Source organism: Colias eurytheme, chromosome 17 (genome assembly GCF_061535395.1).
Source record: "Colias eurytheme isolate Ceu_HAF_F1 chromosome 17, ilColEury1 Martin Lab GWU primary, whole genome shotgun sequence".
Classification (NCBI taxonomy): domain Eukaryota; kingdom Metazoa; phylum Arthropoda; class Insecta; order Lepidoptera; family Pieridae; genus Colias; species Colias eurytheme.
In genome coordinates this window covers 6,392,328-6,406,954 of record NC_142996.1, presented here as the reverse complement: position 1 = coordinate 6,406,954, position 14,627 = coordinate 6,392,328, and the positions used below count along the sequence as shown (strand labels likewise).

The window sequence follows — 14,627 nt, the reverse complement described above, 5'->3', positions numbered from 1 at the left end:
TGAATTTAATGATTGCCTGACTAGGATAAATTTAGATTTTATATTTAATTTGGACGATGTTAATGAAATGGTAAAATATATGACAAACTTTTTAATAGTACTTTTTGACAATTATGCCCCACTTAAGACAACAAAAATTAAGGAAAAGAATTATCCGTGGATCACCTATAATATAAAACTTATGATGGCGCGCCGAAATGAAGCTCAGATTAAGGCGAAGAGACATGCTCAGTACAAACCTTACTATAATGATCTGAAAAAATATGTTAAGTCCGCAATACTGCGAGAAAAGGATGCCTATTTTAATAAATATGTTAACTGCAACATCGATAAACCAAAAATATTATGGAAACACATAAAGAACCAAGTACATATTAAGCCGGAAAAAGAGATGTCGTTACCTGCGCACATAAATAATCCTGATCTAATTAATGCACATTTCATGAACATACCAGGAAACAACAATATATCACAATACCTGATTAATTACTATGAAACGGAACGTTTTAGCCGTAATGTGTTTAATTTCGCTCCTATTCGTGAATCTGACATTGTTAAAGCCCTTAAAGCTCTTGAGTCCAATGCCATTGGAGTCGATGGATTATCCCTAGAGATGATTAAACTTGCTCAGTCGCTCATAGTGCCAGCCCTGACTCATTTGGTAAACAAGTCTTTTGATACTAGTATTTTTCCGGACCTTTGGCAGGAGGCTATAGTCAGACCGCTAAAAAAAGTGCCTAATCCACAGGGAATCAAAGATCTCCGCCCCATTAGTATCTTACCTTGTTTTTCCAAGGTAATCGAAAAAATTGTTCACTCCCAACTTTCTGGTTTCCTCGAATCTAAAAACATTCTTCCACATCGACAATCAGGCTTTAGAAAGGGTAGGAGCACTACAACCGCTCTACTCGATGTAGTGGACAATATATTGGAAGCTCAAGATGATGGTAAGTGCAGCATTTTGGTCTTGCTAGACTATTCCAGAGCATTTGACACCATAAATATTGAACTCCTTTTAGCCAAATTAATTTACTACGGTTTAAATGACCCAGTTATTCGTTGGTTCAGGAGTTATCTTAGTAAGCGATGTCAAAGTGTGGCTGTGGAAGACAATGATGGCAAGACTTGCTATTCGCAACCTGTAGGTCTTAAGAGAGGAATTCCTCAAGGTACGATATTGGGCCCTTTACTTTTTATCCTATACACCGCTGATATAATTAACAATATTCATCATTGTAAATACCATCTTTACGCAGATGATATTCAGCTGTATATTTCATTTACGCCTCAGGAAAAGCTTACAGCAATCGAAAAGCTAAATTCCGATCTCACCCGCATAGCTACATGGTCTCAAGAAAATACCTTGGTTTTAAACCCTTCTAAAACTAAATTCATGGTTCTGGGGACTCAACATCACATCAAAACTATTGAGCAATCGATTCCCCCAATATACGTTAATGGAGAGGCAATAGAGCGGGTGAAAGAGGTTCGCAATCTCGGCATCGTCTTCGACGAGTCACTGCGGTTTGAAAAGCATATTAATCAAACAATTTCTAACTGTTACTACCGGCTCAAAGTTCTCTACCATATCAGAAGCCATCTGTCGACCAAGCTCAGAATTCGACTATGTGATGCCTTAGTGTTGTCCAAATTTAACTATGGGGACGCGTTGTATGGAGATCGAATACTCGCGCGCTCAAAGAAAGCTATACAACGAGTACAAAATGCGTGCGCCCGCTTTTGCTGGGATGTGCCCCCCCGATCCCATATAACGCCATACCTGAACAAGGCCAGGATTTTAAACATGCAAAATCGTCGAAGGCTGCATTTTGCCGTTCTGCTGTTTGCAGTCATACGGTCTAATGTACCTTCGTACCTCTACGAAAAATTATCCTGGTTGGGAAATTCGGACACGGTATACAGAACGAGGGCGTCTTTATTTGGATTAGCTATGCCTCGACACAACACCATGGCATTCAGAGGTGCCTTTAAATATCGAGCAACTAAATGTTGGAACAATTTGCCTCCACCATTGCGAAATAAAAGCAGTTTGCCGAGCTTTCGTAATGGATTCAAAAAATTTATAATACAGCAACAAATCAGCCAACCTTAGTTGCTCTTTAATAATATATAATTATATATATATATATATATATATAAATAAGGCAATATTATTTTATTTATTTTATTTCATCTGTTATTTTATTATTTTTATCAGTTTATTTACTTTTATCGTATTATATAATTATAGGATATATATGAGTAAATAGTATATGAGTGGCTTATGTATAATATAGTAGGTACGCACATTTTATATATGTATATAGCACATTTGCATAGAATTGATATAGTATTTGTTATTCATATTTGTGTAATGGATATAAATATTGAAATGTATGTAAGTATAATATTGTTTATAAATCAAGCGACTTATAATTTTGTAGCCTCTATCGCTGCAAACGTCAGTTGCGATATGGGAGCCACTGAAAATCAGTGCTGCGGCTTTAAGGCCGCAGATTTCCTGAGTGGTCTATCCCTATCCAACACACGTGATCCATTCAACCACACTCATTATGTTTTTTTACTTTAAATGCACGACAAACATCCTTTTTTTATTTTTTTTGTAATTTTCATTGTCTGTTTTTTTTTGTTTGTTACACATTGCATTGTTGTTTTTTTTTCTGTATTTCTGTATTGTTTATATTTGTATTGTTTTTTATCTATGTGTGTTGGATTAAATGTATTTTCTTTCTTTCTTTCTTTTCTATTTGAGATGGAATTTGAAGCCTACAAGTAAACCAATTTAACGATATGCAAATAATCGATATATGTACACAGGGAAACACATTGAGCCGTCGATTACGTAGGTACTGTAGAGTTAAAAGAACAACAATTAATCATATCTAGGTAGAGTAATATTGATAATAATTAAATGCTGTAATACGGACGTTATCTTATCTCCACTGTTTATATTACAAGTCTTTAAACTTTCCTTGATATTGGGAGAACTTAGCAATATCTTGATAATAATACGGAAAACATTTAGAGATATGCCCATTGTATACATTAGCTCGTGTTACAATATGAAATAGTAAATTTTCCATAGCTAGAGAACTGTAAGTGTAAAGTTCATTTTATATTACGTGAATAGGTTTTGATCGAAATGATAACGTTGTTTTTACACTGTTTTTGTTATTGTAGAGCGTTGTTTGTTGTGTTTGCACACGTTTGTAGTCATAACATAGTGTTTTATAGTTAACTAGAGGTCCGCCCCGGCTTCGCCCGTGGTACATATTTCGCAATAAAAGGTAGCCTATGTCCTTTCTCGGGTATCAAAATATCTCCATACCAAATTTCATGCAAATTGGTTCAGTAGTTTAGGCGTGATTGAGTAACAGACAGACAGACAGAGTTACTTTCGCATTTATAATATGTATTAGTATGGATTAATACCTTTGTTTTATATGAAGTAAATTTGAACTTCACATTTAAAAACTAAATTTCGATAAATTTTGCAGCAAGTTAGTCTTCGAAGTAGGGTAAAAGAGAAACATTTTAAAAAGCAGAAAATTATATTCCTACTATTATTAATTATACACACCCCGGACACTTAACCTCATTGTAGAATATGAATGGTATTAAATATTTTCATATCTTGTTATCCTTTCATATCCCGTTACTAGCTATCAAACAGAGTACATAATAATATTTATTAATTTTCCTCTGTGCCTATACGCATGTCTGGCGCCTCGTAATTACACAGACTAATAATAATTGTTATCAGTTGCATGAGTCTCCGCCTATCGCAAACTTGTGGACTACTCTGTACGTTTACACACACATACACATACACATACACACATATTCTACACGTGTTGAACGTCTCATTTCTATTTGGTCACGTGGGCAATTAATAACAAGATTACATTTTGTTTAATTTTTGCTAGCTCATACGTCACAATTAGAATGTAGGGTTTACTCAAGGTTTACTATAGAAGATGAAAGTAGAATTTCTCTTTTGTTTAGTTGACTCTTTAGCAGACATTATGTACAGCAAATAGTTCTGTTGAAAAATTATTTTCGTATTGAGCAACGAACGTCCAAATGTATAAAGCAAATAGAGAACAATGGCACAGACACATAAATTTCAAGTAAATTCATTCGGATTGAATAAAAACACCATGTATCTCCATAAACACTAGCAAAATCAATGGTATAGCAATAAAGGCATTAGAAAACACACCATTAAGTCCTTGAGGTGAACAACCTCGCCGTCGATCCACGGAGCAGTCTGGAATTTCAATTATTATTGTTGTTGGATTTCACCATGGTGCAAACTAAGTATTTCTAAGCAATTGTATGTATAGAAACAGCATAGTTCATTGTATCTTTGAACGTTCGAATATCAGCGAAATATAAATAAGTTTTCGAACAACAACCTGATAATCGTTCATGACAATATTTACAAAACGTTTGACATCTTAAACTTTAAAGTAATGATTCGAAATGAAATGCTTCATTGTAAAATTGTTATATATAAGGTGTACTAATTTGTCCTTCGACCTTCTTATATATTAATTCGCGTAATTTTCGATGTGTATAAAGTTGTGTGAAATCACAACAGCTACCGTCACGTCATTGTGAAGCAGCGATAAGAAATGATTAGTTAGGTAGGTATGACGAAGGAGGCTTGGCGAGATAACGCGAGGTTAAACAAGTACTAAACAGTTAAATAATGCCTCCGTGTCCATGAATATCATAATTATCTAAGGCTGTAAGTAGGAGGGCGTAAGGGGCTTACAATCTACGCATGGGGCCTGCAAAATTGGGTAGGCTTTATCTTTAGTCAATTTTAAAGCTTTTTCAGCATCAAATTATAATTTTGATCAATGTGTAATTACTGAAATGGGATACAAAAGTACTTATCTTAAAGTAAATAACAAAAAAAAAACTTATAGTAGAGCGTACACATAGTGCAAACTGTCGAGTTTAAGTGTATTATATTATTATGTTGTGAGAAATATAAAAAAAGAAAATTGAGAAAAATCTCATTTTCTAAAATTGTTTGGTCCAAGATGGGTTGATGTTTGAAATTTGCTGTTAAATATAACTTTAGCTTTTAGTTTTCCAATTTGCATTTGATACAAAATCTCGCGAACTGCATATTATATGCAGAATGTATAATTTTGTCTATTTTTAAAAGTATGATAATTTGAGAAGATATCCTGTTAAGTATATTTTTTGCGAGTATCTGAGAGAATATTTCAAGAACATGATCAAGTATTCTGTTTAGTGTCTACTACATTTTAAAACATACAAAAAAATAAAGGTTCAAAGTCCCTGCTGGCATCTACTATCCCCGTCCGATTAGGGCCCTTCTGGCCTCCTCCACTCAAGCGACAGCTCAAGCCGAGGTTCGTGGTCCCCGTCAAGGGGGGACGCCCTTGTGCATGTCGCTACCAGGGTGAACCTTCAGTTCACCCCCGCGTCCGCGTTAAAATGTAGAAGCCCTTCTGGCTAACATTGAGAGACACCACACAAAAAAAAAAAAAAAAAAGCATCTACTATCTAGACAACTGAATATATATCATATCTGATACATATTTAATGTACAATTAAATAAAACGTTTGAAAAGTTGTGCTATTTGTTAGTTTAATTCATCCAACCTTGTTAGACACATCTGCCGTCAAATATTTCTCGCTATGGATGTGTTATTGAATTTTTCCATGAATATAGTAGCAATTGGCAATTTCAATTTGTGTTCCTATTCTAACAGTAAGTACGCTGGTCCAATTATATTGGACTTTAAGGTAACTGGGGCTAAGTGTGGGTGGTGACATTTACAATTTTACATAGGAATACATACATACATATATATATATATATATATATATATACAGGGTGTAATCGTTAAGTGTGCACAGGCGATTTTTCCGTAAGTATTACAGATAACAAAAAACTTTAAACTGATATCGAAAGTACTTAACCTAATGAGTAAAATGGCGGTAATAAATTTTTAAAAATAAATCGAGAAATATCAAAAAAATTATCTTTAAACCCTCCCATACATGAAGTATGAAATATGAATATCCCATATACATTTAATATGAAAGATTTTAGCTTTCTTTTTCTTTTTTTGGTTTTCTGCTTTAAGTACTTCGCAAATTTGAAGTGACATTTTCCACGTTTTTCCGGACATTTTCACGCATTTTCCGGATTTTTTCCGGGAATTTTCCGGACATTTCCCGGACATTTCCCAGGCATTTTCCGGGGATTTTCCAGGCATTTCCACGCAAATATCCGCAAAATGCGTGAAAATGTCCGGGAGAAGCGTGGAAAATGCTCGGAAAATCCCGGGAAAATGCCTGGCAAATTCCCGGAAAATACCTGGAAAATATCCGGAAAATGCGTGGAAAATTCCGGAAAAACCGTGGAAAATGCCTGGAAAATATCCGGAAAATGCGTGAAAATGTCCGGAAAATGCCTGGGAAATGTCTGGAAAATATCCGGAAAATGCGTGGAAATTTCCGGAAAAACCGTGGAAAATCCCTGGAAAATGCTCGGAAATTCCCGGAAAATACCTGGGAAATGTCTGGAAAATATCCGGAAAATGCGTGGAAATTTCCGGAAAAACCGTGGAAAATCCCTGGAAAATGCTCGGAAAATCCCGGAAAATACCTGGAAAATATCCGGAAAATGCGTGGAAAATTCCGGAAAAACCGTGGAAAATTCCTGGAAAATATCCGGAAAATGCGTGAAAATGCGTGCAAAATTCCGGAAAAACCGTGGAAAATGTCTGGAAAATTCCCGGAAAATGCCTGGGAAATGTCTGGAAAATATCCGGAAAATGCGTGGAAATTTCCGGAAAAACCGTGGAAAATGCTCGGAAATTCCCGGAAAATACCTGGAAAATATCCGGAAAATGCGTGGAAAATTCCGGAAAACCGTGGAAAATTCCTGGAAAATGCGTGAAAATGTCCGGAAAATTCCAGGAAAATGCCTGGGAAATTCCCGGAAATGCCTGGAAAATATCCGGAAAATGTGTGGAAATTTCCGGAAAAACCGTGGAAAATCCCTGGTAAATGCGTGAAAATGTCCGGAAAATTCCCGGAAAATGCCTGGGAAATTCCCGGAAAATGCCTGGGAAATGTCTGGAAAATATCCGGAAAATGCGTGGAAATTTCCGGAAAAACCGTGGAAAATGCTCGGAAATTCCCGGAAAATACCTGGAAAATATCCGGAAAATGCGTGGAAAATTCCGGAAAACCGTGGAAAATTCCTGGAAAATGCGTGAAAATGTCCGGAAAATTCCAGGAAAATTCCTGGGAAATTCCCGGAAAATGCCTGGAAAATATCCGGAAAATGTGTGGAAATTTCCGGAAAAACCGTGGAAAATCCCTGGAAAATGCGTGAAAATGTCCGGAAAATATCCGGAAAAAAACCGTGGAAAATTCCTGGAAAATATCCGGAAAATGCGTGAAAATGTCCGGAAAATTCCCGGAAAATGCCTGGGAAATTCCCGGAAAATGCCTGGGAAATGTCTGGAAAATATCCGGAAAATGCGTGGAAATTTCCGGAAAAACCGTGTAAAATGCCTGGAAAATGCGTGAAAATGTCCGGGAGAAGCGTGGAAAATGCTCGGAAAATCCCCGGAAAATGCCTGGGAAATTCCCGGAATCTTGGAAAATGCCACTTCAAATTTGCGAAGTAATTAAAGCAGAAAACCAAAAAAGAAAAAGAAAGCTAAAATCTTTCATATTAAATGTATATGGGATATTCATATTTCATACTTGTATGGGAGGGTTTAAAGATAATTTTTTTGATATTTCTCGATTTATTTTTAAAAATTTATTACGGGTATTTTACTCATTAGGTTAAGTACTTTCGATATCAGTTTAAAGTTTTTTGTTATCTGTAATACTTACGGAAAAATCGCCTGTGCACACTTAACGATTACACCCTGTATATCTATATATATATATATATTACGGATTGTGTTTCTATTTTTTCGGTGTTATATTGTTGTGTGCTGACTGTGTGGTAGCTATTATTCCTAACACTCTTAAAATATCAATATTAAATATTTTCACAAATTTAATAATTAAAATATATACTGATGAAAGAACTCGATATTTTAGTAGGCACTCATTAAAACATGCAAATTGTTTAACTGAATCACATAAGAAACTGGTAGTTTAGCATAACACATGCCCGTAGAGACAAGACATAAGTAGTTTTTATTTGTACCGGTTAAGATTCCATTGAATTGAACCAATCTATGACTCAGCGTAAGAAAAACGAAAAGTAGTGGTCATCAATCTTGAGTCAAGCTTGCTATACTTTCGTCTTGTGTTTTGTAGAAAATCCATATTATCTTTCAAATTCAGTTGAATCTTCCTTAACTTTCCCCAACCTACAATTACTCAATACATTTAGGTATGCTGTAAATTTATCTATTCACTGTTCAGATATGCGGGTTTGATACCTCTGTGTAATTCGTGGTTTAATTGACTCGATGAATATTTAATATCTGTTTGTCATCAACGCTGATATTGCTTTAGACTGTTGAAACAAATTATTTATTAATTTTACATTTGTGCTATCAACAATTAATCGCATTAATCTGTTCAATTATATAAATTAAATTCTAAGCTTTGAGATATCCAACCATACAACATAATTGTACTTATTATATTTTATTGGCTTGCAATAAAGTATCTCATCCTCGTCGCAATAGATCCATTCGATATTTTATTTAACGTTTTATCACTCGGCCATTGGTTGATAATGACAAAGGATTAATGAATGTTGTACTATTCCGTCCAAATATTGATACACTAGACATTAATAACTTCTCTCTATTGTCTCTAAATGGCAATGTGGCTATAAAACGTTCTTAAAGCGATAACGTGGTCGTTTGCAGTCCTATCCACAATTCTACACACGGACCACACGTGTGCCCACATCTCATTAATTCAATCGATACGCCGTCACTAAAACATAATGTTACCAACACTGTTGCTGCTTTATTGCTGTGCAAACTGACTGCTGTGAAAATATTATACGCTTTGATAAGCGAACATTGAAAACCTTTCGCGTCGATTGCTGACTTTTTATTCTTTGCTCAGCCATTTCATCGAGCCTCAGGCCTTACTGCATTACAATTGAAAATAGCGATACAATAGACGAATGTAAGTCGACACCAGCACAGCTGACTGGCGTCTCTCAGACGGGTGCATCTATAAACATTATAAATGCATTAGCGTGATAAATATCCATTACTCGTTTATTGCATTCAGCTTTTCGAATTGCCTAATATCGAAGTTGTACGAACATATTTCTTCGAGAGGAAGTTGAATGTCACGTCGGATGTGTTTCCTCGAGGCATATCTGTGATATATGAAGTTTTTGTCGTCTATTTCTAAGCGAGGGCACGACCTCTCTCGTGACGTCATAGCTCGAATGAACGTTCACCTCCCTCTTTCGCCTTAAAACCCACGTTAGGGTCAGTTTCATGTAAGTCGAGTTCAGATATCAAAACCACAACATCTGTTGTCTAGGGAGTCGTTATGTGTCTGCTGTCTGGACTTTGTCGATATAGCAATTGAAACCTTATATTTTGAAGGGTTGGTAAATGGTAAATGGTATAAGAATAATTCATAAATACGAATCTAGTTGAAAAGAATCAAATAAAAACTTTTAAGTTTCGTTCCCATCAACACCAAACAATTTAAATTTATTTTTCCTTGTGTCAAAATGCTATTAAACGCATGGAATATAATAATTATGCCATTATGTTTAATACGGTTTCAGTTTCGACATTAGTTGAATACATTTTATCAAATACATTTATCTTATTTTTATTTCCTTTGACGTCCGTATAGAAGGAATAGCTATTAATATCCGGTTTCTTATCTCGTCGTGTGGACCCGGTTGTTTGGACTTATGTATCTCTGCTTGTTGATACCATATTCGGAGTACTTCACTCTCCATAGTACCAATAAATACTACTGTGACAAATGACAAATTTATAGAGACAAGAGGACAAGATAGAACTAGGTGGAGCAGCGATATTTTCAGATTTATGATTTCTTTTCAACTTAAATGCAAGAGAAATCCATGTTTTGATCGTTTGAAAACCTTATTTATTGCCTTTTAAATTATAATTGATAACTTTCCTTAAACGCACTTCAATAAGGATAAGCCGGTTGAATAAAAGTCTAAATGTTTTATTGGTTAATTCTTGGAATACTGTGCTTGGTTAAAGGTATGTCCAGTCTTGCCGGAAATCAAAAGATATAATTATCCGCATTTCCTATACAGTAGCAAAATCGTCAGTCCTCATCGAATGAGTATTGAAACAGAACTCGTTTTCATAAAGTTAACGGAAGACGATAAAGCTGTCCTTGTTGTGCTCTGCTCGTAGGTACGTGGAGTGTATGCCTTGACCTTCGCCGGTCTGTGACCGCATGCTAAACAAGTCAGGCGGTAACGTCTTGCTTTCCTAATAGTTTTCTTTGAACTTTTGTTCGTTTGTGTTTCACCTTGATTGTCGTCTATTGTAGTTGGAGTGGATCTATTGATATATAGTTCTGAATGTCTCTTCATCAAAATGTTCTTCTGTTTGTATTCAGTATTTGAAAACTTTCAATGCTCTCCATAAAAAGTATTATTCATTAACAAAGTTAGTCCTTGTAGTATTGATAAAACTAAACAAACCTCTTTTTATATAGCTGTATTTCCAATTTCGCTGAATGAAAGTAAATCTTGTTTGCTTTAAAAGAACTGCGTTAATATGGTTGATAGAATTAACGTTTTGATATTTTGCGACGCTCAAATTCTGGTTGAACCAATTCGGTTTCTTCTTTATAATAAAAAACTTCCAGTAGGTACCGGTTTTGTATTTTTCCTTTCGTAATGAGACCTTTACCACATTTGGTGTCGTCTACCGCACTGTTGTTTCTATACAAACAATATTATTTTATAAAATAAATAATTATAACAGGCTTTACCGGTTCTGCTTATTGATGATCTCGATACGATACGTGAAATTATTGATGTACATTTTTTAGATTAAATAATATAGGAGGTTTCGAATAGGCGAAGGTGAATATATGTCAGTTCTCTAGTGAGACATTGACACAGACTTGTACTTTCATTTCATAACGGAGCGGCGCGACGTTAAAAAAATAACGTATATGTTTTTTGTCGTGCTTTCATGATAGGGCACTTAACTATTGAATGTGTCACCGTCCTACTCTACTTTGATTCATTAGTTATATTTTCGCTTTTATATATTTTCTGACGGGGAAAGGGGTTACTACATTCTTTTTGTTTCTTTTCTTTGCAGTTAAAGTCCGCACCCGTGCGCCATTTGCCTGGCACGGTGATGGCTATGGATGATTTGAGTACTCTGTGAATTGTGGTGGTGACTCGGTGATGGGATCATCGATTAACGAATAGTGTTGTGCTAGTGTTAGTGATGTAACATTCTATGGAAGTGTTAGTGTGTACTCGGAATGTTCACGAAGCACGGCAAGACGCTTGAGCGGTGTTCTCACCCCTCTCATAGGAGCTGCAAGAAGAAAAAACAACCCCCGCATACACCCTGGAAATACTTGATGAATTGCCCACTCGTTAGAAAATGTTTTGGTATAGTATTTTTTATGATTTTATTTATTTTTTAACCCATTTTTGATTTTTTTACTATTATGTTTCTTCGAGTGTTCCCAAATAAAATGTGATCCGTATTCATGTTTCGCGGCTTACTAAAAGTCAAACATGTTTTTGTTTATTGTCCAATATGCAAAATTAAGTTTGTAATATTTCCGTGGCCTTGTGTCATAGTATTAAAATTCAGTTTGGTTACGCGCTCAAGTTTAATTGCTACCTACTTATTTGAATAATGGAGTACTACCACACCCCGGACACTCCATACAAAATTATCGTTTTGACAGTCACACTGTAGAGACTGCAAACGCTTTATGGTTGGCACATTTGTGACTAGCGTTAAAAAAAGTCGCGTTTTTCTGATGAAATACATCCGTAAACAGCACAATATCTAACCATTTTCTACGAAAAACGATAATCACAAATCCAAAATAATAAAATTACTTTAAGTCAATTTGATTAATGTTGTCAATCTCCGTTGCGTATCGTCCTTGTAGAAAAATGTGGACCATTTTTAGACTGATCGTGCGGGTTGAGGTAAGTGTTTAATTTTGGCGGGGGGCGGAGAGTGTCCGTTCTGTAGCGTTTATCTACTATTATATGTATATTCTGTGATACTACGACCGCGTGACAGTTCGCGTAAAGGTGAACGCCACGAGTGGAAAATAATATTTTTTTGACTTACCTACTATCAATTTATTGCGCAGTTATTAAAGTGATTAACCGTGTAGTCTATCTTGTAAAATCTTGAATATTTTATTTAAAAAACTATAGCTCAAGAGATAAATTATTTGTAATAATTCTCTAGATTGTAAAATAAATCTCATTGGTCGATGAACGTACCCGACCTTGCGACGGCATTCCTCAACGTCCCGATTGGTCGTTAGATCAATCCACCAACTAGATCTGTGTATGTATCATCAGTCTCTACATGGCATTATTGGTATTAATCGGCGGGAAGCAATTTATTCCATATGGCATAAACTCGTTGCCTGCTTATAACTCGGCGTGTTGTAAAAACTTAAAATAGTGTTATGTATTGCCAATTCGTGCGGTAGTTACGTTAACAGTTAGTGATAACATTTATAATTTAAAGACAACTTAACAATGAAAAAGTAAATTATCAATTTACTCCAAAATATCAAGCTTATTATGGACATCGTTACAATATGAAGAACAAAACATTTTCTCCTAAAGCACCCATGCTAAGGTCCAAAGCATATGAAGTTGATCCCTACACGGCAATCATTGTTTATTGTTTTCACAAGTCTAATAATAATAAACAATGACTCCGAGTTGGAAGCAATGAATTGAAAAGTGAATTTGCGACAAATATTCTCGCCGTGAGCAACATCAAGACCGAAACACGATGGGCGTGTTGAAAAACAACTTTTTGCGCTGCCGAAACCGTGTAGACCATAAATGGAGCAAAATTGGTCACCAAACGCTGAATTGGTTCCTTTAAGGATTTATAAAATGATTCGAGATGTACGAATTTTCAAAAGAAAGAAACCAAAACGGCTTTATATTCTTATTGGAGATAATAACATAAAACGCTTATTTAAACGTTTTAACCAACAGCGCATTCAATTCTTTTAATCCACTTCATTTATAATCAAGAATTATTTGAATTTATACGGTCGAGAGTCAGAAAATGCAATAAAGTTTGGCAGCGATCAGCGGCATCCAATTCTAGCGTTAGCGCGATGGATTGGGCGACGAGTCGGTCAACTAGTTGGGCGACTAGTTGGGCGAGTTCACTTGTTGCGCTTTGGCAATGTCAGGCACCGCGTCCATCTCGTGAGTGACGGTTGTTTCATTACGTTACATTAACCACAGACTCGACGAGCTGTAACTACTAGGTATGGGGGCACCGCTGATACTCGAGAGCGTTTTAACGAGATTTTAATGCTTTGACTTGCAAAATTTATTACCTCTGGCGCCAAGGAGTGGTTGTCTTCGGGGATTTACTACTTGTAAATAATTTCCCGCTCCAGCAATTGCTTATGAGTTATGGGTGAGGCATGCAGTTTTTCACAACAATAGCTTTTGATCTGAGAGCAAAGTGGTATAAGTAAATTTTATTTCATGTTTTATAGTCGTTTCACATTTTGTGTGTTTTAACATTGTTCTTTACCCACAATCAAGATTAATTTCCTTTGAGATTGAAGCTCGTGGTTTTTTAACGAACGTCATAGGAATGTACCTAGTAATTACCAATCACAAACGCTTAATGAAGACAGGTGACTGTAATGTAATATAAAAGGTCGATTAGACTGCGGCTCAGCGGGAAGCTATATTTTAGCTATTATGAGAATTAAGAAAGAAATAACGTATTTTAATAAAATAAATTTTTAAAGATAAGATCTATGATTATACGAAAAAGATAACATAGAATTTAATTAACCGTATACAATATATTAGCATGTTAAATGCAGAACACGTGACAAAATATGTTTTGTAGTATGATTTATGACACATATATATTGAAAAGGCATAAAAAACAATGTGAATAAGGTCACGCTTCCTCGCAACGGAAAGTAGTAAATATTTTATACTATTTTCAACATCTATTCGGTGTCATTGCCAAATGTCAATATGGTGGTGAACTATTCCATTTACGGCACTCGAAACGAATTTCAAAGACATCGCAAATCATGTCTTAAATTTGATATTTTGGTTTTATGGCATTCGCTTTATAATTTTTTTTAAAGAATAGAAAAAAAAGAGCGTGTGTGCCGAGTACACGTGTCAGAAGTGAAAAATCTTTGGCAAGATTTAAAGATAACAAAATCGTCGCTTTACTCCATGACGTGACGGTATTTCCATGACGAGACCTTGAATTTTTCCTAACGTGCCTAAATAAGTTTCACTTCAAAAAAATTGAATCATGTCTTGTTTAGCAAGTCGGTGACCTTTTTGTTGAGAATTTTTGTTTCTGTTATTCGCGTCGCGT

At 35.4% G+C, this 14,627-nt stretch overlaps 2 protein-coding genes across 7 annotated transcripts in view; one reads left to right on the top strand and one right to left on the bottom strand.

Moving 5' to 3' along the window:
* LOC149901268 (glutathione S-transferase 2-like) overlaps nt 1-14,627 on the bottom strand; it is a 279,112-nt gene that overhangs the window by 162,560 nt on the left and 101,925 nt on the right. The window lies entirely within an intron of this gene.
* The window catches only part of Pde11 (Phosphodiesterase 11), a 193,616-nt gene that overhangs the window by 96,056 nt on the left and 82,933 nt on the right, over nt 1-14,627 (top strand). The window contains exon 2 of one of the 6 annotated variants that reach the window (XM_090111834.1): nt 11,352-11,653. The exons of the other annotated variants lie outside the window; for them this stretch is intronic. Within the exon in view, the coding sequence (XP_089967960.1) occupies nt 11,521-11,653 (133 nt within the window). The 5' untranslated portion in view covers nt 11,352-11,520. The remainder of the gene's footprint in view (nt 1-11,351; nt 11,654-14,627) is intronic. 6 annotated transcript variants of the gene reach the window in all.